Here is a 24047-nt window from a genome sequence, read left to right on the forward strand (position 1 = left end):
CCCTATAGATTTCTCAATAAGACAAAAATATCCCTATACATTAAAAAAAAAAAATTGATTTTTTAAAAAAACGAAAAATTTTAATTTGAAAATAATATTTAAAAAAAAAAAACAATTTTTTAAACAAAAATTTTTATTTTTTTTTTAAACGGAAATTTTTATTTTTTTTAAAAAACTTTTTTTTTTATTTAGTTTTAAAAAACAAAAAATTTCATTTTATTAAACGAAAATTTTATTTTTTTAAATGCAAATTTTTATTTAAATAAAATTATAAAACAAACATAAAATAAAAAAAAAACGAAAATTTTCAATTTTTATAAAAAAAAAAAAAAATCGAAATTTTTTTCTTATAAAATTGATTTTAAAAAAGAAAAAATTGGCCAAGTTTGGATTTTTTTTTGTTAGTTTTAGGTTTTTTCTAGAAGTTTTAGTATTTTTGTTTATATTTTACTAAGGGTAATTTTGTCATTGGGGGGAACATTGACAATTTTTGGTAGTTTGGGGGGGACATTGTCACAATTGAAAGTTTGGGGGGGACATTGTCAATTGAGTGGTAGTTTGAGGGGGTTAAGTGGACTTTCCCCAAATAACTACTTCTTTTTTTATATGTCCGCACAATGGAAGGAAAAAAGGGGAGGATGATTCAAATTAGTGATCTTCACTTCATGAGGTGTGATATCCAGTCAATTAAGCTATCAATTTTTTTTTTTTTTAACATGTCCACATCACTGTAGGGGTAAAAAGGCGGGAAGTTATTAACCGCCCTCTAACCGCACCAACTACTTTTGAAAGCGGTTAAGGAAAACCACTAATTAACCACCTATATGTATATATGAAACAGTACCGTGTCCTTTTTGTATTTAAAATTTTAAATATATGTAAAAATATATAAAAATCTAGAAACGATGTCGTATGTAGTATGATATTTGTTTTGTTTTTTTAAAATAATTTTTTTTTAAAAAAAAAAATCTTTTAAAAAGCGGTTAGCGGTTAGTAACTCTACTAACCGCTAACCATTAGCGGAGACGATTAGTAAATTTTATTAACCGCTTAGGTGATTACGGTTAACAATTTTAACCAATAACCACTAACCGTAACCGCATTTTCACCCTTACTCATAAGATAGAGAAGGGGGATTAAACTAGCCCTTGAGAAGTACTAAACAACTTTAAAGTAACTTAATGTTGATAGGGCCGGAGTTGGGTGGCCAAATGTGATTCGCATATGCGAACGGTCCAGTAATATTTATTACCTCTTATTGCAGCTAACGAGCTATATATGGAGTATCACTTTTGCCTTGCGATTTTATTGGATAACCAAAGGGCATTTTGTGATTTTATTGGATAACCAAAGGGCATTTTGTGATTTTGCAAGCTAAGTATCATCATAAGTGAATGCTAGCTATATACATATATAGTACTTACTCTTTTGTCATTGCAAAAAGATTAGAGAATAAAAAATATAAAAATATTGTAAAAAAATTCAACTGCCTTGATCTTCCATAGATCATGGAGTCTCATTCATCTCTTTTTCAAATTTACCATTAGATATGTAGGACACTAAGACCCACGTATAAACTCTTACATATTCAATGATAAATTAAAAAAAGATATGGATAGAAAATGAAAGGGAGATAAAAAAAAAAAAAAAAAAAATAGCATTTCTCACGTACACATGTCTGTTAAGTGTCCAAGTTGTACCACGATATATGAACTAATAAGAACAAAAAGCCAAATAATTAATAAAAAAAATAATAATAATATGAAAATGGTAAGTGCAAACGTGAACCGCCACGTCAATTTGTAAAGATGTGTCATCATCTTTTTCTCGTCCTCCCAATTAAAAAAATAAAATAAATAAAAAGTAAATTTTTTTAAAAAAAAAAAAAATCACTATTAAATTTGTGGGGTTAATACCCATAGTAACGCTCAAAATAATATTACGATGATCATAATATTTTATAAATAATTAATTAGTAGTAGCATGGAAGGGTTGCTTTTGAAAATTGAGTAGCCTTTATGTACTCCGAACGAAACACCATACCCATATATGTAATGCCTTTATATAAAGAACCAAAACCAGGCATCAACTCTCAGCAATAACTGGAGTTTTCTTCTCAAAATATTATTCTCTGTGATTGAATCAATGGCTTCCTTGAGAACCACAATCCCATTTTGGATTCTCAGTTTGCTCCTGCTGTTTACTTCAATGGAAGCCAAAGAGTTCGTGGTTGGAGGAGACAAATGTTCATGGTCAACTCCAGTATCGCCTACAGGGTCCATCCAAGAGTGGGCTGATACAAACCGATTCATTGTCGGCGATATTCTCAGTAATCATCCATCTCTCATCATTCCTCCTTAGCTTTTCTCATATGGGTCTTATTTTTATCATGTATTTTGTTTATAAATATTATATGTGTAATCTATATAACATGTTAGAATAATATCGCTCTGTACTATCTATGATACTGTTAGTTAAATTACTATTTATTTCGAAAGCAAGTAAAATAATATAATTAATATTTCTAATACTCCCTTCAACAACCAAAGCACAACCCATCATTGATTTTTATGTTGTTTATCTGTTGTTTCATTTATGTTTTGCTGCGTTTTTTGTGGGTTACTGTCTTCATGTTCTTATTTGGTTTGATCCAATATGAGGAGACTTTTGTAGCTGGTGGTCGCTCTTCATCGACGGCTCCATTCCGATTTTCGGCTGTACCTCCTCTGCAACAACCATTTCACGATGGTTGTTGTTTTTACCGCTTTGGGCTCTTCACTGAGTCTTTTTGTTGTTTATTATTGCCTTGTGCGGCCCTTAGAGAAACTCGGCTCGTTTATGATTTTTTTGGGATCATGAATGAAACCATTGCCTACCGTTTCTATGTTTGTGTTTGTTTATATTGCATTTCTTGTGTAGGCTTTGTTTCTTGGGGTGCCCACTCTGTTTTTATTGTTCAATCCCATTGAACCCATTTCCTTTATTTGAAAAAAAAAAAAAAAAAAAAAACCATATTTAATGAACGGATGGCTAAACTGTAGAATCAAGATCCGAATTTATAACATTTACTCCACTATATCATATTAAATCAATACTTATTCCAATAAGATAAACTAATCAATATTTCTTTGTTTTCTTGCATACGTACGTAGCCTTTGAGTATGATCCTAAGTTCGACACAGTACTTTAAGTGAGAAAGGAAGACTACGAGAGGTGCAACGGAACAACGCCGATTGAAAAATACGACAACGGCAAGACCAAGATTGAGTTGAACAGATCAGGACACTTCTATTTCATCGGCGATCATGGTAGCAATGGCTGTGTATCTGGGCAGAGGCTAACTGTGGCTGTCATCTCCGACGAACTACGTCATGGACACCATACGCCTAATAAGCCTAACCATAATCATACCGCGGTGGCTCCGACACCGTCCCCAGCGCCTTCCCCGAATGATATTCCCCCAGTAAGTGGTGCAACTACTCATGGATTGAGGGGTGGGTTTATGGGAATATTTCTCGTGGGAGTAGGGACTTTGGTGGGGATGGCCGTCTTCCTTTGAAAGATCGATATATAGTGAATTAACTTGTTTTCAGTTTGCTTTGTTTTGTTAAAGATCCAAAGAGAGATGTGAACTTTGGAAAATAAAGGCTAATTATGTGTTACGGGGATTAGCTTGCATGTTATATCTATGTAAAATTCTACATCCATATATATATATATATATATATGAACTGCTTTCTTAATAATTTTATTTTTCTTAGCCAATTGTTGGTGTAGTGGCCAACCACCATGGGGTAGTCCCACCACCCCCAAATCTCCTTTTGGTGAACCCCGGGGAGCTTTTGGGTGATGCGACCAGCCCCAACGATGCTTGGCTCCCGGCTCTCCTTTGTGTATTAAGTTTGTTATTTGTTTATGTATGAAGAAATTGCGTTTGTGAATAGAGGTGAGGGACGATGCTCTTCTAATTACATTAAAATGCAATATGTTTTAATGTAGATTTGGGTTCTTTTAGTTCCAGTTTTAGCCTATAAATTAAAATAGTTCTTGTTTATATGTCTTAGTTCAACTAGTTCTCAAATGATTTGTTTTGTTTATTATGTATTAGAAATGTTTTTTTTTTAAAAAAAAAAAATTGTTCTAGGTTTTTTTTTTTTTGTCATTTTTTTTTTCTTTAGTTTGCAGTGTTAAAGTATTGATTAAGTGATTAAATTTACCTCTTCCTATAAGCTTAAGCTTTTTGGATAACTGGTGATTTAACATAATATCAGAGCCAAAGGTCATGAGATTGAACCTTGACTCCGTCAAATCACCCCTATTTAAATTAAATATTTCACGTATTGGGTCTCACCTATTAAAATGGAGTTTGATCCCACACATGAGAGGGAGTGTTGAATTATTGATTAAGTAATTAAATTTACCTCTTCTTATAAGTTTAAGCTTTTGGGATAACTGATGATTTAACATGCGGAAGAAAAAAAAAAAAAAAGTTTTTTAAGAAAACTCATTCAACTCTTCAAAGAAGATGAATATATAGTCCTCTTCCTAGGAGAATAGATAATCCCATGAAAATGTGAGCGACCAAATAAAAGAATAGTTATTTCATGAGAATAGTCGTTATTCCATTCTAATGGTCCATTTTGCATATCAAACGGGCCTTAAGTAGATAACTCTTGGGTCCTATATCTTTATAGTATTTTATTTTTAATTGTTTGAAATTGCATGCATTGTTTGGGTTTTCTGATCATTAACTCTATATAATGTCATATACAACATTAATATCTTACAAATATCTTACAAATATCTTACTATGCTGAGATGACAAGTGTAATTTCCCTTGGATCAGCCATTATGTGTGTGTAATGGTTACTAGACCATGTCACGTCAACATGGTAAGATAAAGGAAAAATTATAGTTTACCCTCCAAAGTTAACAGCGTTTTTTAATTCGAACATCAAAATTTTAATTTTTGTAATTCACCCCCACAAAGTTCTAATTTTTTTCAATTCGACCAATATCATCTCAAAATTTCCATATTGCCCCTGATTTTTTTTTTTATGAAAACGAAAACAAATTCGGGGGTGCAAAAATGACTAGATGACATAGCCACCCCGAATTTTTTTAAATTTTTTTTTATAAAAAATAAAAAAATAAAAATTAGGGGTAATATAAGAAATTTTGGATAAAATTGGTCAAATTGTAAAAATTTGAAACTTTGGAGGGGTGGATTGCAAAAATTAAAACTTTGGTATTCGAATTGAAAAACGCTGTCAACTTTGATAAGGTAAACTGTAATTTTCCCTAAGATAAAAGTGAGATGTTAGTATGGTATATAACATTTCTTTAACTCCTTTGTTTTGGTTGTCTTACAATTTTTTTAAATATATCCTCTCAATTTCAATAGGGGAATAAAGATACTCTAATATATTCTAAAAGTCTAAGAATTAACTGTGTTCCAAAATAAATAAAGTAGCATTTTCTCCGTTTCAAATAAAATAGATATGAGTAATTTCATGATCATGGTTTAATGTTATTGAGAATTAACATTAACCATGTATATAACAATCAATGTTATTACATCTAATCTAAAGGTGTATATAATATCATATAATAAATATGTTAGCACGTCTTTTAAACCAACATAATGTATATCATTAAAATAATAAAATGATATTAAATCTAAATAATAAAATAACTCACGGGGGTCCTTCTCCACATTGAACTGACACAATCCATAGTTGTACGTAATTACTCACTACGGCCCCTCCCGACCCGGCCTGGACCGGACTTCATATTGTTCAGAAGTTTCAAAATACCCCTAACATTTTTCTCAAATTACAACTATACCCTAGTTTCATTTTGTGAATCGTCCATTCATCGTCAGCACCCTATCTGGCCCAGCTGTCCACAGAATCCCATCACCACCACTCCAATTTACCGTTTCTTTCAAAGCTTTTAACCTTTTTGTGTGTGGTTTGAGGGGATATGGTGGAGTGCCTTGGCTCTCCAAATCTGTTTTCCCATGGCCCGTTGGCCGTGCTGCGTTGTAAAGGAGTAGCTTGTCCAGTTAATGTTTCTTTCCAGAACAATCCGCAGCTCCTGATGCTTAACCGGCACCCAGCTGGTCTGGGTTCACTTCACTCTCTCCAGGTATGCCCCTTTGGAATCCCACATACCATGTTTGTTGTTTATGCATTTGGTTGGAATTTGGGGGTAAATGGGTGAGCTTTAATGGGTCATGAAATGGGATTTAGTTGCTTCGCTTAGGCATTGCTTGATAGTCAGTCATTGCTGTGTTTTTGGCTCTTATTATCCCATGGTTGTGTGGCTCGCTTTCTCAGTTTCTCTAGTGCTGAGTCTGAGACCGTTAATGGGTGAGTTCTGTTTAGTTGTAAATGTGAAATCTAATATGGTGGATGAATCCTGTGGAGTGGTAATGTTATTGGCGTATTGAGACATATGTTATGCGTCCAATTTAAATGTGGGTGTTTGGCGAACTATAGAACTGGTTTAGTCTAGGAAACGAAGGAAATTCCTTCAAACCAGTCTATTAAACTGACTTCGAGCATTTGAGAAGCATTTTTAATAGGATTAACTGAGCATATAATTATCATGTGTCACGTGCTCATAGAACATATATCAATTTAACAGTCTAGGTTGAAGGAAAATTTTGTACATGAAGCAATCTGGAAAGGAAAGCTAGTTTGATTTTGAACTACTTTTGGTTTATGTGCACTTTGTCTAAACCATATAGTACTATTGTTTTAGTATTTTGTTAGAAACTTGTATGCACTAAGTTTGAGTGCGAACATGACAAATTGAGAATGAGTTTTATATTTTGTAAACTCTGACAACCAGAAAGATCTAATAGTTAATCATGCTATTTACAGCTAGCCCAATTTTGCAGATTTCCCAACATGCCAATTAAGTTGCTCTTACTTATGCATTTAGTCATGTACTCGTGTGCATGAGACAGACTACAGTTTTTTTTTTTTTTTGATAAATCTGCAAATAAATAATAAAAGGTAAAAAATAATGAAAAATAATGCGACTGTGAAAGTCCTTGAACTGAATCAGCTACTATCCTGGTTTAACTTCCAAGTAATGGCCTCACACTATGGCCCTGGGAGCTTGTATGATATGCACTAGTATGTCATTGACTCGTGTTAGAACATGTGCAGGGCCTGCTGTAACAATCACTAAGATGTGCTGTTAAAAGTTTTTTAACAATCAATCTGTTTGTGTGTTCCTTGAGGGGCCAGGCTCGAGCATTTTAAGTGTTTCTAAATTCTGTATCGCAGCTTGAAAATGTAACTGTAACTCTTTCTTTTCTGAATAACTAACTCTTTAAGGAACTTTACATGTAATGCATATGCTTCATGTGTCTACTTTTATTCTTTTGCAGCATAGCACCAGTGCAATTATACTTCCACTGAAATCCAGAATTCCGTCAGTGAAGTTGTGTCGATCATATGCCTTGGTCATTAGGAGTGAAAATCCCCAAAATGCTGATTTTCCTCGCTACTATTCAAGGAAGGAGAAAAAGCCTTTTCCTGTACCTGTTCTAGAGCTGAGGCGGGCTGCCAGGGAGAGGTTTAAGAAAAGTAAAGGACAGCCTAAAAAACCTTTGCCACCTCCAAAGAATGGGCTGCTTGTGAAGAGCCTTGTGCCACTTGCTTATGACGTGTTCAATGCAAGGATAACATTGATTAACAATCTCAAGAAACTCTTGAAGGTGGTGCATGTGCATGCTTGCAGGTAATTTCATTCCTTGATTCCTCTGAGTATCCTCCCTAATGGCAGAATTTGACTCTTGGAGCTTATGGCAAAAAGTATAATCAGTATTTGCTAAAGCATGGCAAGTCAAATTCAAGTGGAAAATGATCCTCTCCATTTCAAATCCTCTTCATTTCCTCCATTTAGTGCATTTTGAAGGGTAGTGCAGTTAGTGCACTACCATCGTTAAAACTTTTGAACAACACTATCCTTCAAAATGTACTAAATGGAGGAAATGGATGGGATTTGAAATGGAGAGGATCCTTTTCCAATTCATGTGGTGATCCAAAATCATTAGTTGTTAAGTACACAAATACCTGTTTTGCGTGTTGAATGTAGTATGGTGATGCAACAGCATGTTGACGGATATCCCAATTAGCTGCGCATAAGACAATTTAGGCATCTTTACTTGGTTTAAGATTCACCATCATTGCATGTGATTACTTGATATGAGCAATCCTACCGATTGTTGTTCACCAGTGAACGTCTTGCTCTCCTTGAACAAATTACATTATTATTATCCAAGCAGCCTTGGAAAAAACTATTGCTTGTTGGAACTTTGTGTAGAACTTACACTTGTTCCTTTAGACTAAAATACTTTTGATCTCTCTATGTTCGAACTGTTGTCAATTTGGTCCATGTAGTTTCAATTTTAGTGATGCCAACCTTGGAATTTTAAGTTGTTATTAATTTAGTCCTGTCTATCCCCGTAATCATAGAAATGCAGATTTCATGTGCTGTTGCACGTGAGCATAAAACAGTATCACTTTGATGCTCCTTTTTCTCTTGAAGAAAAATTCATAAAGAAAAGGAGAAAATAAATTAAAAGAATTGGCAATAAGAGAGAGGGATATGCCAGAAATCTTGTAGCAGACAGCCTTGCAATCTTCTTCTTCTACTTCTTTGACTTTATAGCATTATTGTTTAGTTGATATTTCCTTGGCCTTCAACTTGTTTCTTGTATGTTCTTCAATAGCTCTAAGTGAAGAAAATGGTGTTGAAAGAGCATTTAAAACTAGCTCGATGATTTCTGATCTCGATTGGCATTCACATGTAATGTCGCATGACATTTAAGACCATGATTAAGGGGGTTGGATGGAAGTACCAAATCTGATGACAACTTGAAACTCCAAGGTGAAATTGATAAACTTTAAGGATCAAATTGACAACAAACCCTAACTTATGGAATACAAAGTGTATGTGTGTGTAAATATATTTAAGCCATTTAACCTTCTTAGTGAGTACATTTTTGTGACTTCTGTTTTCCAATGGTTATGCAGCTGCTGTAATGAAATTCATGTGGGGCCTGTTGGACATCCATTCAGATCTTGTAGAGGCCAAAATGCTAATATCCGCAAGGGCCTTCATGCATGGACAAATGCAACCGTTGATGACATAGTCTTGCCAGTGGAAGCCTACCACCTCTATGACCGCCTCGGAAGGCGTATTCCTCATGAGGAGAGATTTTCAATCCCTCGGATTCCTGCAGTAGTTGAACTCTGCATCCAAGCCGGTGTAAATATTCCTGAATTTCCAACAAAAAGGAGAAGAAAGCCGATCATCTTCATTGGCAAAAAGGAATTCGTTGATGCAGATGAGAGTGAACTACCAGATCCTGTCCCAGAAGTTCCTGAGAAACCATTATTAAATGAAATACCTGATTCAGAGATAGTAGCCCCATCTGATGCAATAGACATTGCCTGCCTTGCTGAGGAAACACTAAGAGCATGGGAAAAGATGAGGAGAGGAGCCAATAGGCTAATGAAGATGTACCTGGTACGGGTTTGTGGGTATTGCCCAGAGGTGCATGTAGGCCCTAGCGGCCACAAGGCGCAGAACTGTGGGGCACACAAGCACCAGCAGCGGAACGGGCAGCATGGTTGGCAGGCGGCAGTGCTAGATGACTTGATACCACCAAGATATGTGTGGCATGTTCCTGATGTAAACGGACCGCCGATGCATCGGGAGCTTAGGAACTTCTATGGTCAAGCTCCTGCTGTAGTCGAATTGTGCATACAGGCTGGTGCTGTTGTGCCGGATGAGTACAAATCAACGATGAGGTTGGATGTAGGAATCCCCTCAGACCTTCAAGAAGCTGAAATGGTAGTTTGAGGCCATTCTTGCTTCCCCCCAAAAACTCCTCTTTCGAATACAATGTAAATTAAAGTGTCTGCAGAATATTAAGATTGAATACAGTGCAAAGTTTGAAAGCTCCATTTGATGGTGATCAGCAATCCAAACTAGTTAATACTGTTAATTTTGTTGGTAGAATATCAAAACAAGACTTGGGCCATGAATTGCACAATAACGGTCGAAAATTTTTATAAGTCTGGAATGAGACTGTTATGATCCTGGTGAGCCTTAATTTGGGGAATGGCCGTATGGGCATTAGATTGAGCCAGTTTAGTCTAAGATAGGTTTAAGGGTGTAACTTTTTACGTTCCATTAGTTCTAGAGTTTTTGGCATAATGGTTAGGTCCCTAATATTAGTATCAGGGCGGCAAGCACTATGTCACGTGTTCAGTTAAAGTCGCCATAGAGTGAGCTTATGTGGGTGTCATAATGGATATTTTTTATGATTAATATGATGATTTGTTATAATAGAATCTGACGATGTTAAGAAATCTTAATCAATTTCCCACCCTAAAAACGGAATTAGGATTCTCTCAAGTTCATTTGAACGGGATAATATCCGGTTAATTATGTTGAAGAGGTATTTTTGTCCCCTCAAAAAGTGAAAAGACAAAAATACCCTTCCAATATTGCTAATCGGATATTATCTAATTTAAATGAACTTGAAATAATCCTATTCCCTAAAAACGTGGTTGTGAGATGGAAAAGGTCATATGAAACAATAATTGACACCATATATATATATATATTGATCAAACACATCCATAACAAGTTAGACTGCTTGTAAAGGTCAACCACCACACATCAAACTTTGGATCTCTTCAATTCTACATGCTCCAAATGTCCATTAAACATTCACTTTCGCCTCCTATTTCTTCCATGCATGCACCCTCGTCACCTCCCTCCCCCACTTTCTTCTGCCTAAACCTCCATAACTACCTCATAACGTACACATACAAAGCACATAACACAGTTTTGGAGAAGAAGATTATAGAGAATATAGAGCGAGCGTCAAAAAAAAGATAAAGCTGCAGAGAGAAAAAGGCTATGGCAGGACCAGAACAAGTGAAGGCAGTGGGAGCCGAGGGAATGAAGGTTCCTTCCCCGGGGCAGCACTCGACTGAGGTACTCCACCAGCGTAGAAAACTGCCATTCTGTCCGGTGAGAATGGCCATTGGTGGCTTTGCCATCACCGCCGCCCTCGGTTTCTTGGTCTTGTACTCCAAGAAGAAGCCGGAAGCCTCCGCCGCCGACGTTGCCAAAGTTGTCGTCGGAGTTGCCCATCCAGAAAACACCCACCCACGCCATTAGATATCCATCTTCATTCATAATAATTTCATATGCCTGGTTTTATCTTCTTTTTTTGTTGCCTGAAGATGTAGCACAAATAAAGCCTCCATTATGTGCTATACGATGGGTCTCATATATTATATCACAACTTTTCTTATTTGAATTAAATTAAGGGATTCTTCTTACTGCATTTTGTTGAAATATTAACTAAATGATTAAATTTAGCAACTTTTATCGATTTAGAGACTGTTTGGCCGTGCGATTTCGCATACGAAAAGTACGATTTTAAACAAAATTGCAAAAAGTGTATCATTTGGGAATGCATTTTTAAAAATTTGTGATTCGAAAGCATAGAAAAATTTGCATTTTCAAATCACAAACAATGGAATACGTTTTTAAAAACAAATGATTTTTAACACCAAATCACAATTTTATCGATTGCTTAATTGTGCTTTTAAAATCGTGTTTTTAAATAGCATGTTTTGACATCTCTATTTTTTAAATCGTGCTTATTAAAATTGCAAATTCAAATTGGGCTCTTAAACTTTTGTGACAAATAGTAATTAATTTAATGTAGTTTCAAAATAAAATTCTTGAGTCTGAATCCTAACTTTACGGTTTATCGATGTATCAATTAAATATTATAAGATAACAGATTTAATGCAATGTTGCAACCACCATATGGTAAATTGGAGAAAACTTTATTATGACTAATCATCAAATCGAGGCACTTTTTTGTAGACTTGATTAATGTTGAACCACCCTATCATATAAATGGTACTCCTATATTAGTTGTTGGGATAATAACTCTAGCACAGGGCCCAAAATTTTCAAGATAGCGATCTTAGGCCAAAACTTTCAAATTTTCTTTGTCCAATCTTTGTACAAAGGGCATTGGAGGGTAGTATTCTGACTATTCCGTTGGTCTTAGCAACTCTAATATCTATCCTACTTAGTATAGGGCGAAAGTACATTTAACATAAAAGACTGACTAAAACGGAACAGGTATCTCATTTATGGCTTTAGGATATTTTTAGAGAGATTCTGACCATTAACTGAATATTTTATAGACTGGAGAGGATCATGTTTCGACTAAAACAACGTACTACATGACTGTCATTAAAAGGATATTGAGTAATTATATAAATCACTTTTGTGTCACTCTAAAAATGAAATGGCTTTTAAAATTATTATTTGATTCAAATTCAATAATGATCAATCATAAGGTCAATCGTAATTTTAGAAGTCACATCATTTTTTAAGTAACACAAGAGAAAAAACACAAAAGTGACTTCTAGGAGTATAAAACTGCTATGTGGCAAGCATCTAAACGTCATATCGAGGATCTCCTCACTATAAAAGAGACATTATCTCCTAACAACATTAAATATTTTTACACCTCACACTCTCCATTTGATGAGAAGTCGGACTTAACCATCGGAATTAAGTTGGTCCAAATATCAACATACAAAGCTACAAAAGAGAAGAGAAGAGAGAAAAAAATAAAAATAAAAATAAAAAAATTCACAACAAAGGCTGCATATGACGTGTCAAATTTGTATTGGAGGCGGTAAAAGTGGGTCCTATTCTTAAGGCAGTTTTGAGTGGGTCCTGCGGCCAAAAAATGTCAATATATCGGCCTTGAAGAAGAAGACGGTAATACCAGTCACACCCCCGCAATTCGCAGATAAGGAATATATATCTGCCTTGAAATGCGCGCTAACAATTCACCGTAAACCCTACCACTCTCACCTTTACGATTCTACGTCGTTTTCTCAATCTCAGAGATAGAGACCCAGAGAGAGTTCATCTATGGCAGTTGCTTCCTGCCCACCACGTCCAATACTACCTCGTTTTGGTACTCTCTCTCTCTCTCTCTCTCTCTCTCGTAACTTTTTCGGTCTCTGAGTTGCTCGCTCTTGTTGATTCGATTTTCAGGTTATAAGGAATCGAGGTTCGTCGCAGCACCGTCTTTATTGCCGGTAATTATGCGCTGTGGATTGTTCACTCTCTGTTTGGTTCCTGAGGAAACGACGAAATGAAAGAAAGCTGAATTTTGTTGCTCATGCGTGTATTGTGTTTCCTGTGAATGAAATTGTAACTTGAGTGTTATGATTTCTTTTCATTTCCTACATTTTCCCTGCAACCAAGCAGAATATTGGGTGTTTGTTAGTAGGGGAAAAAAAAGAAGCTTTCAATTTGTTTTGGTGCTTTGTTTATTGTGAAGGTTGTTCTGAAGGGAGTAATTATGAGGAAGATGATTTTTTTAAGTGTGTTCTTCAATGTGTAATTTGGCATACGCAGTTGCCACCGATTGAATGCGCTTAAGCTGCTTTCCCATTTGTGGATCGGAATCTTTTTGTTGTTATTAATACTAATTTTGTCATTGATGGACCCAAAACTAGAGAAACAAGCTTGATATGCCTAGCCCTATCACTTAGCTGAGCTAACCCATTAATCCCCTGCAATGTGCATTGCCAGTTTGAACGACCTTCCTCCACGACATGTGTTGTTAATAATGAATTTCATGTCCCCAAATGTTTATTTAGTATTTAGCAATTGTAAGAAATGAAATTTTTGTTTTGGCTTCGATATTGCTGTTATTGTTATTGATTTTGTTGCATGACTTCGTTGCTATGATCCTTCTTACAGCAGTCATGCGCTGGTAAAGGGCTTTATACAGTGTGCTCTCCACCTAAACAGGCGGTTTTAGGAGTTTCAACTAACTGTAAGTAAATGTATCTCTAGCAGATAATCGTACTATTTATATGCTTTGTGCCCAAATAAATGGTTAATGATGTGCTGCGTCTAAAATTTTAGGTTCTTTTAATTGGCATCAGTGATGTGCCTCGTTCTCTCCATTTCTTGCCCTTCCTGTTTGTTCCCCTTGCAAACTATTCCACTTTTGTCATCTGAACGTTGGATTAAAATGTCTGCTTTCGTGCTTATCCTCATCATGCTGATTTTGGTTCTGACTCTTGTGAAAAAGAAGATTCTTGAATGCACGGTTCCCTTTTCTTTTCTGGCTTAATCATCAATCATAAAAAAATTTGTTGCTGAGTCTATAGGTATAATAATCTTCATGATTTTGTAGAAAATGTAACGCAATGCTTATTATTTGCTTTTATGAAATTTGGTTCCTTCTTTGGTAGCCATAATCTTTTAAATCTTCTTGCTTGCACTCCTTTTCTTCTGCAGCTCCTCGAAATGGCTATTTATGCTTTCCAAGGAAAAATCTTGGGGGATCGTGGCACTATTTTAAGCCCATAGAGGGTTTAAACAGACTGTCTTATGATAATATATTGCACAACCCAAATAAATTGTCCAGATACATAGTTGCTAGATCTGAACTTGCTGGAACTGGGAACCCTGATGCTTGGCACCCATTATCAGGTTTCTCCTTAAAGCCTTTTCAGACATTATCCATTTTTATGTTCAAGCTTATTGGCCTAATTCTTTTCCTTTTTAACATCTCTGAAATGCAGAATATAAGTTAAGCTCAAGAGTTAGAGGAATATGCTTTTATGCTGTCACTGCTGTCAATGCCATCTTTCTGTTTGTGCTGATGTTGGTGGCACATCCATTTGTTCTCTTATTTGATCGATACCGAAGAAGATTTCATCATTTCATTGCCAAAACTTGGGCAACTTTTACAGTCACTCCATTTGTCAAGATCAAGTATGAGGGATTGGAGAATCTGCCTCCTCCTGATATTCCTGCTGTATATGTTTCCAACCACCAGAGCTTTTTAGACATCTATTGTCTTCTCACTCTTGGAAGAAGCTTTAAGCTCATCAGCAAGACTTCAATATTCCTCTATCCCATTATTGGGTGGGCCATGTTTATGATGGGTGTCATCCCTTTGAAGCGCATGGATGTTAGAAGCCAGTTGGTAGCTCTTTCCTCTTTTGCATTGTTTTTTATTGTAGTTCTGTTCTATAGTATGTCTAGGTTATATACAGTGTATCCTGTGCAATAATAAATTATTTTCTATCCAATTTGTCTTGGTGAACTTATTATTTTAGTCTCAGACAATGAATTTGAAACTTTGTTTCCTTTTGGTCATACAGGACTGTCTTAAGCGATGCATGGATCTTACAGTGAAGGGGGCCTCTGTCTTTTTCTTCCCAGAGGGAACAAGGAGTAAAGATGGAAAATTAGGTGCTTTTAAGGTGAGTTCATATAATGTTCTTATCATCATTGTGGACTGATTTGGTAAGTTCATTTAGGGAACACAGAGTAAAGATGGAAAATTAGGTGTTTTTAGGTTTTTTTTTTTTTTTTTTTTTTTGTTGAAAAGGATGCAAATTTGGGGGGAATGTTGGAACCCTAGTATTTTCTCTGAAATTTATTGTTTTATCTTGCTGGTGATATGTAGAAAGGTGCATTCAGTGTTGCAGCAAAAACCAAAGTACCAGTAGTACCTATTACCCTTATGGGAACTGGGAAAATCATGCCTTCAGGAATGGAGGGGATCTTGAATGTAGGTTCTGTAAAAGTTGTTATTCATAAGTCTATAGAAGGAAGTGATGCAGAAGTGCTATGCAATGAGGCTAGAAACACAATTGCAGATGAGCTCAATCGTCAATGACCAGATATTTACTGCAACAAATTCTGTTTGATTTCAATGGCTCAATACTTAACCCTTCAACGTGGAAGAAATATAAACTGGAAGGTATTAATCCATTTTCCTTGCTTTTTTCTCTGATTTAATTCTTTCCATCACCATCGTAGTATGTGAGTTTTATTTCATATTAATGAGTGCTGCATTTTTGTCTGCTATCTGTTGTCATGCAAGTATTTGGGCTTATAGCAATATTACAGATATAACGAATAATGGAAGTAGTGAATGATGTTTTGATTTTTGAAAAAAATAAAAGCAAAAATTGTATGTATGAACACGTGATGGTTTGACCGGTGTGATTGCAAATTATATCAAACATAAATGAAGGTGTAAAGAAGGCAAATATGGTTTCTCTCCCCCTCCCCAATATATCCTGGAAAATTTGACCCATAGGGGTTGCAGTTTCTATTTCTCAGTTTTGGTATTTTTACTGGTAGGTATACAATACTACATATATTCTTATTCTCAAGACACTATTGCTTTCACACCGCTGGCAAATTCAACTGTTTTCGCACACAGCTTGAACCTTGTTCAATCAATAAACACACGGATCTCACAAGCAAATGGCAGCATAAGACTCATGGAGCCCCATGAGGAACTTCACCGTATGCTGCTGATAGCATTGCTACTGGATCATCTCTTTCATTGCTCCACAAGAAACAGTGACTTGCTTTTTTGTTGACCAACAAATAGAATTAGCTCCAAGGAATGTGCAATGGCCCATAGTGGAGCATCTTGTATCAGGACACCCAGCCAAGTTGGAATCAACTGAACCTGTTAAAGTAGAAGATGATGTTGAGACCTTGATGTACTGTCTTCTCAGATTGGTTGCCTCACTGCCACATGAAGCTGAAACCAATATATTTTGACTCATTCCATTAGCAGTGTATTAATGGCCGTTTTACGTGAAAAATGAACAAGTAATATATATACATCTTTTGTTAGACTCATTCAAGAGCTAACCCACCAACTATTCCTCAGATGAGTTGTTGCTCTTGCACCTATCGGAACCAGTTTTCTGTCGTCCCATGTGGTTCAGTTTGCAAGCAGCATTTTAATGGTTATTGTGTAAAGCTGTGATCGAACCGAGTATTGAATGTTCAAATTTGGTTTATTTAATTTTATATCGAACACGAGCTAAGTTCGAACTTATCACCGAGCTTGATGCTCTATTTAAGTTTGGCTCATTTATTTTTTGAATGAACTCGAGTTTGTTCACGAGTGGCTTAATTAATTATTCATTTCTTATATTAGAGAAATGTTAGAGGTACTAAAATTTTGGATGGATTGAATTGTAATGAAAGGACATGTAGTTATTCTAAATAAAAAATATTAATGAATTTTTGGGAAGATTAAACAAGAAGAGGAGCCGGTAATCTACAAGTTGTGAATGCATAGACAGCTACTATCTCGGACAGAATCAACAGCTGGAGATCAGGGCCTCTACCTAGTACCCACCAAATGAGAACAAACAAATAAACAATAATAATTAAATCGATGGAATTATAAGTTAATAGATTTGTTTCTCTTGTTATCTCTGCCATCTTTCCAACGTTTGACCTTGGTGGATGCGACACATGCAAGCAACCACCAAGTTCGTGCAAGTTATCAAAACTTATCAGTAGCATAGCCAATTTAGCTGACTAGAATATTCAAGTGACAAACTTCAGTAGTCAATGAATTTGGTCATGATTTTTTTTTTTTTTGGCAAGAACAACCCTTAGGCTTAGGTAATTTTCTAATGTGCCGTTCAAGGCAAAAATGGGTTCAGCTTGAATCTAGTTCTAGTTAAAACTGTACTCATTGAAATTGAGATATGTATTATATATATATATAAAAGCCAACTTTTGGCTTAGAGAATGGATAGAATTGTGACATGTGTCCTCAATCGGTCCTATTAAAAAGTACTTAAAATTGCGACATGTGGCGTTTTAGATGTTAGCCTTTTAGTGAGACAATTAAAACATAGGGGTTTTATTTGTAATGTATTGAATTGTCTAAATAAAGAAAACAAAAGGTTTTCAAATTCTTTCTTTCTCTCTCTTTATCTAATTTTCTTTTCATCTTCTCTTACTTTATATTTATATCTCAATATGAGACAATTGTAATATATTTAATTGTCTTAACGAAGAAGACAAAATGTTCACAAATTCTCTTGCCTAGAATTGCGACATGTGGCGGTTTAGATGTTAGCCTTTTAGTGAGAAAATTAAAACATAAGGGTTTTATTTGTGATGCATTGAATTGTCTAAATGAAGAAAATAAAAGGTTTTCAAATTCTCTCTTTCTCTCTCTTTATCTAATTTTCTTTTCATCTTCTCTTACTTTATGTTTTTTTTTTTTTTTTTTGAAAGAAATACATTCTAATTTCATTAATAATAATTACGAGCATAAAGCTCTTACATCGCAAGAGCACAAAGCCCTAAAAATGCAAATTATAGCTGAAGCTATAAGGATACAACATCACCTAAAACCTCCACTAACCTATGACTAGTTTTCAATTGAAATAACAGATCTGCATAAGACAGACGCAATCCAATGCATAGGTAGCGCAAATTCCTCATCGACCCAAATGTCAGGATGAAGTTCACGTCCACAACTCGAAGGTTTGGACTACAATTCATATCCACGACCTAAAAGATCTGGACCAAAGTTCAATTTACATCCAAGTAGGTAGATCGAGTGGCTAAGCCTTATTACAAAACAGAAGCAAGAAAGCCTAAATAAAACGTGGGCGAACCAAAGAGGCAGAGCCTTATTACAAGTAAATAACATGAATGAAATGCATACAGGGAAAAAACATGAACAAAGACAATATAAGGAAAATAAAATAAACGGGAACAGGCACACGCATCATGGATGCCGATTGTGCACTTGTCGAAAACCGACACCAGAAGGGAACGATGGAAGCTCGACGCGGTGGGGTCGCAGAAAAAGTCCAAAACAGTGGACGAAGCTGGCAAAACCGATCGCCAGTTGGCCGAAAAACCATCGCAACAGGGGACGTTGAAGCTCATCGCAGGAGGGGCACGAGAAAAGACCCAGCATTGGATGGTGGGTGGCAGAGCGGGCGGAGGAGATCGGCGGCGAACACAAAACAAAACTGGGGGGAGTTTGAAAAAAACCCCCAAAATCAGCATCCACACCGAGTGGCACACAAGCAAGACTACAAGAACATCACAGCAAAACAACAAAAAGGAAAGGAGCAGAAAACAACCAGAGAGCTCCGCCAAGGACAAAAGCGGAACAAAGAGGAAGGGGTAGCTGAGAAAGGGTAGGGAGGAGGCAACCTGAGCCAGGGACATCAAGTAAACTACTGGAACTCGGTGCAAGGGCCGGTGAGGGGGAGGAGGGAGGCAACAAACGGCCATCCCTCCTCCCCTCATCATGGGGGAGGGGGCTTACCTGAGGCTGCAGCGCTAGAAAGAAAGTGAGAAAGCCCTAATGCTAAGAGAGAATGTCGAAAAATATATTTCTCTTACTTTATGTTTATATTTCAATGTGAGACAATTGTAATATATTTAATTGTCTTAATGAAGATGACAAAATGTTTACAAATTCTCTTGCCTAGGAATTGCGGCACATGGTGTTTTAGATGTTAGCCTTTTAGTGAGACAATTAAAACATAAGGGTTTTATATATATATAAAAGCCGAGTTTTGGCTTAGAGAATGCATAGAATTGCAACACATGTTCTCAACCGGTCCTATTAGAAAGTACCTAGAATTGCGACATGTGGCGTTTTAGATGTTAGCCTTTTAGTGAGAAAATTAAAACGTAGGGGTTTTATTTGTAATGTATTGAATTGTTTAAATGAAGAAAACAAAAGGTTTTCAAATTCTCTTTCTCTCTCTTTATCTAATTTTCTATTCATCTTCTCTTACTTTATGTTTATATCTCAATGTGAGACAATTGTAATATATTTAATTGTCTTAATAAGAAAACAAAAGGTTCACAAATTTTCTTGCCTAGAATTGCGACATGTGGCGTTTTAGATGTTAGCCTTTTAGTGAGACAATTAAAACAAAATGGTTTTATTTGTAATGCATTGAATTGTCTTAATGAAGAAAACAAAAAGGTTCACAAATTCTCTTGCCTAGAATAGCGACACGTGGCGTTTTAGATGTTAGCCTTTTAGTTAGACAATTAAAACATAAGGGTTTTATTTGTAATGCATTGAATTGTCTACATGAAAAAAAAAAAAAAAAAAAAAAAAAAAAAGTTTTTCAAATTCTCTATTTTCATCACGTATAGGCTTTATGTTCATATCTCAATTGCGACACGTGGCGTTTTAGATGTTAGCCTTTTAGTGAGACAATTAAAACATAAGGGTTTTATTTGTCATGTATTGAATTGTCTAAATGAATAAAACAAAAAGGTTTCAAATTCTCTCTCTCTCTCTCTCTCTCTCTCTTTATCTAATTATGTTCATATCTCAATTGCGACACGTGGCGTTTTAGATGTTAGCCTTTTAGTGAGATAATTAAAACATAAGGGTTTTATTTGTCATGTATTGAATTGTCTAAATGAATAAAATAAAAAGTTTTCAAATTCTCTCTCTCTCTCTCTCTCTCTCTCTCTCTCTCTTTATCTAATTTTCTTTTCATCTTCTCTTACTTTATGTTTATATCTCAATGTGAAACAATTATAATGTATTTAATTGTCTTAATGAAGAAGACAAAATGTTCACAAATTCTCAAACCTAGAATTGCGACATGTGGCGTTTTAGATGTTAGCCTTTTAGTGAGACAATTAAAACATATGAGTTTTATTTGTAATGCATTGAATTGTCTAAATGAAGAAAACAAAAAGGTTTTCAAATTTTTTCTCTCTCTCTCTTTATCTAATTTTCTTTTCATCTTCTCTTACTTTATGTTTATATTTCAATGCAAGACAATTGTAATATATTTAATTGTCTTGATGAAGAAATCAGAAGGTTCACAAATTTTCTTGCCTAGAATTGCGACATGTGGCGTTTTAGATGTTAGCATTTTAGTGAGACAATTAAAACATAAGGGTTTTATTTGTAATGCATTGAATTGTTTTAATGAATAAAACAAAAGGTTTACAAATTCTCTTGCCTAGAATTGCGACAAGTGAAGTTTTAGATGTTAGCCTTTTAGTGAGACAACTAAAAAATAAGGGTTTTATTTGTAATGCATTGAATTGTTTAAATGAAGAAAACAAAAGTTTTTTAAATTCTCTATTTTCATCACTATAGGCTTTATGTTTATATCTCAATTGGGACACGTGGCGTTTTAGATGTTAGCCTTTTAGTGAGACAGTTAAAACATAAGGGTTTTATTTGTAATGTATTGAATTATCTAAATGAAGAAAACAAAAGGTTTTCAAATTATCTCTTTCTCTCTCTTTATCTAATTTTCTTTTCATCTTCTCTTGCTTTATGTTTATATCTCAATGTGAGACAATTGTAATATATTTAAAATTCTTAATGAATAAAACAAAAGGTTCACAAATTCTCTTGCCTAGAATTGCGACATGTGGTGTTTTAGATGTTAGCCTTTTAGTGAAACAATTAAAACATAAGAGTTTTATTTGTAATGCATTGAATTGTCTAAATGAAGAAAACAAAAACTTTTCAAATTCTGTCATTTCATCTTCTCTTACTTTATGTTTATATCTCAATGTGAGACAATTAAAACGTTAGGAGTTTTATTTGGAATGCATTTAATTGATATCTTAATGAAGAAAATAAAAGTTTCCCAAATTCTCTCTCTCTCTCTATTTATTTTTCTCTTTTCTTCTCTTGCTTTCTATTTATATCTCAATGTTCATTTATAAATTTCACACTCAATTAAGCAAAAAGATGAGAGAGAGGGAGAGAGATAGTTTACAATTATTGTTTCTCAATAAAAAATTATACTACAGTTCTTTTATTTCTTTTATTTCTTTTCATTTCTTTTCTTTTTTTTTTTTTTTTTTTTGCTAGAACATTTATTTTTCATTATATTAGTAATATTGTCATTTTATATGTTTATTTTTGGTGCTAATGTTCTTCCATTTTTGTTTTTGTCCCCTATTTTTTTCTGTATTTTTTCCACTTTTACTTTCTATTTATATCAATCAATTCCGGAAAAAGACAAGAGAGAGAGAGAGAGAGAGAATTTCTATTCTTTTTTCTTAACGAAAAATTATACTACAGTTATTTTATTTCTTTATTTTTTTTTTCCTATAACAATTCTTTTCAATTTTTTTAATCATTGTTTCTCAATGAAAAATTATACTACAATTTTTTTTTCTTTTTTATTTATTTATTTATTTGTGTTTTGTTCTGCTAGAATAGTTATTTTCAATTATATTAATATTCTCACTTTTTTTTTTCTTTTTTTTTTTAATTTTTTTAATTTTTTATCTTTATCTTTATTACCGGTGCTTATATTCTTCCACTTTTTGTTTTTGACCCTTATTTTTGTTTCTAATTTATATATTATTTTTTATTCAAATGATTACTTTTCTTTTGTAAATTTTACATTGAATTCATGAAATATTAATAGTGAGAGTTTCTTTTCGTCGAAACTCAATTTTTCCAATATATTTCACACTCAATTTTCCGATCGTAGATTTTTTTTTGCCTTTGTTTTTCTGTCTTAAAATTAGTTTCATTTACTTTTATATAAGTGAAGGATGGTTGGAAAAAAAAAAAAAAAAAATCTATTTGACAAAACCTTTTCTAATATTTGTGGATTTCATTGGAACTGAGCAAAATATAGAAAAAAATAGTTCTTTTTTTTATTATTATATTAGTATTTTTCATTTGTTTACATTTTTTTTTTGTCCTTAATTTATATTATAATTTATATATTATTTTTCATTCAAATTTTATTAATTTTATTTAATACAAGTTACAAATTTTCTTTTGTAAATTTAATTGACTTTTGTTGTTCATTTTTGTTTTTGGGTGTTCCAATATTCATGCCACTGTTTTTTTTGAGAAGTGGTATCATTGTTGGAATATAATAATTAATCAATCATCTTCTATAATTGATTAATCTAGGTTTTTATTTTGAATTTTTTTTCCTTTATATTTCATGTTAAACTACATATATGGGAACAAATATTTAACACGTTTCAATTTATAAGAACTAAAATTTATGAATTTTTAAATTTATTGAATATGAAGACAAGAAGATGAAGACAAGAAGGCGTTGCTGGAGCAATTGGCTGAAATCTTGCGCTATTGGAGGAAGCCTTTGTGAAGTGTAGCAAGGGAAGGGTTTTCTTTGGTGGAGATCAAATTGGGTTCTTGGATATTGCTTTTGGGTGCTTCTCGGGCTGGCTCGGTTTGTTCTACCAATTGAATGCGAAAGGGGTTGTTGCCAATTGAAATGGAGAAAGTGCCTTTGATCATGTGTTTTCGTGTATACTGTTATTTGGTGAAATAGCTGATGTTTCTATTCTTTGTTGGAGGCCGTAAAATAGACCTTACCTAATATGTCAATACAGCTGTAAGATAAACATTAATTTAATAATTTTAATTTCACTATTAATTTGAATGATTGAATAAACTTTAATATTCGTACGATTGTTTATTTTGTTGTTTAATGTTTATAAACTTTGATTGTCTCTTACAAGGTCGTAATTTAACTTGAAAATTTTAAGTTTATGAATCATCAAAGTTTAAAGCTATTGATTCATTCTTCAAAAACAAAGAAGCCAACATTTCAAAAAGTAATACACCATTAGATTTTACTGCCGAAACTTCAAATCCCAATGAACGTTATCTTAAATCTTAAATCTCTAAGAGACCTTAATTAAAGTGCAGTTGTAGACACTTTTTTTTTTTTTTTTTTTTGTATTTCTGTCTTTTTGATATAGTGCCGACATGCTACATTTTTAATATATCAATTTGAGCACATATTTATGAATTTTTACAGATATTTTTTTGTGATGTACATATTGTGTGAATTACCAAATTTTTAGGGTGAAAAAAAGTTTTTAGAACGCTAAAAAAATTTTGAACGGCACTACCAATATAAATTGTGTGACTGTATCACATGTCAGAATATTATAACACACGGACACGGGGGTCGGCAATTATGGAAGTTTATTAAGATGACGCAAGTGGTGATGGTACTGGGAATGGCCCACGCTGTTGCCCTTGAGAGATACGGTTCCAACCAGTCAACGATACAGCAATCGTGGTCGGAGGATGAATTTTTTGGCTGTAAGATTACCCATTTACGTGCACTGATGTTTCGTTTGCT

At 34.2% G+C, this 24047-nt stretch overlaps 5 protein-coding genes across 7 annotated transcripts in view; all 5 read left to right on the top strand.

Moving 5' to 3' along the window:
* The first annotated feature begins 2145 nt into the window (after positions 1 to 2145).
* LOC132185544 (early nodulin-like protein 13) lies at positions 2146 to 3559 on the top strand. Its single transcript, XM_059599308.1, has 2 exons — positions 2146 to 2329; positions 3192 to 3559. The coding sequence occupies exons 1-2, from the start codon at positions 2146 to 2148 to the stop codon at positions 3557 to 3559; spliced, it is 552 nt and encodes a 183-aa protein (XP_059455291.1).
* Positions 3560 to 5880: 2321 nt separating this feature from the next.
* On the top strand, positions 5881 to 9992 carry LOC132185914 (APO protein 2, chloroplastic). The gene is made up of 3 exons (XM_059599727.1): positions 5881 to 6150; positions 7406 to 7758; positions 9057 to 9992. Exons 1-3 carry the CDS (start codon positions 5986 to 5988, stop codon positions 9886 to 9888), a joined length of 1350 nt encoding a protein of 449 aa, XP_059455710.1. The 5' UTR covers positions 5881 to 5985; the 3' UTR covers positions 9889 to 9992.
* Positions 9993 to 10854: 862 nt separating this feature from the next.
* Positions 10855 to 11331, top strand: LOC132183609 (uncharacterized). Its single transcript, XM_059596964.1, has one exon. It carries the CDS (start codon positions 10957 to 10959, stop codon positions 11218 to 11220), a length of 264 nt encoding a protein of 87 aa, XP_059452947.1. The 5' UTR covers positions 10855 to 10956; the 3' UTR covers positions 11221 to 11331.
* Positions 11332 to 12874: 1543 nt separating this feature from the next.
* LOC132185725 (1-acyl-sn-glycerol-3-phosphate acyltransferase BAT2, chloroplastic) lies at positions 12875 to 17027 on the top strand. 3 transcript variants are annotated; one of them, XM_059599494.1, is made up of 8 exons: positions 12875 to 13057; positions 13138 to 13181; positions 13852 to 13927; positions 14398 to 14592; positions 14685 to 15091; positions 15270 to 15371; positions 15578 to 15874; positions 16261 to 17027. In XM_059599494.1, the coding sequence occupies exons 1-7, from the start codon at positions 13012 to 13014 to the stop codon at positions 15788 to 15790; spliced, it is 1083 nt and encodes a 360-aa protein (XP_059455477.1). In that variant the 5' UTR covers positions 12875 to 13011; the 3' UTR covers positions 15791 to 15874; positions 16261 to 17027. The 3 variants fall into 3 exon arrangements, with proteins under 3 accessions (XP_059455477.1, XP_059455478.1, XP_059455479.1); XM_059599495.1 differs by having other exon boundaries at positions 16343 to 17027; XM_059599496.1 differs by having other exon boundaries at positions 13855 to 13927.
* A 6868-nt stretch (positions 17028 to 23895) lies between these two features.
* The window catches only part of LOC132185545 (uncharacterized), a 2573-nt gene continuing 2421 nt past the window's right edge, over positions 23896 to 24047 (top strand). The window contains exon 1 of the mRNA XM_059599309.1: positions 23896 to 24040. Coding sequence (XP_059455292.1) covers positions 23896 to 24040 — 145 coding nt within the window. The remainder of the gene's footprint in view (positions 24041 to 24047) is intronic.

Source organism: Corylus avellana, chromosome ca6 (genome assembly GCF_901000735.1).
Source record: "Corylus avellana chromosome ca6, CavTom2PMs-1.0".
NCBI lineage: Eukaryota > Viridiplantae > Streptophyta > Magnoliopsida > Fagales > Betulaceae > Corylus > Corylus avellana.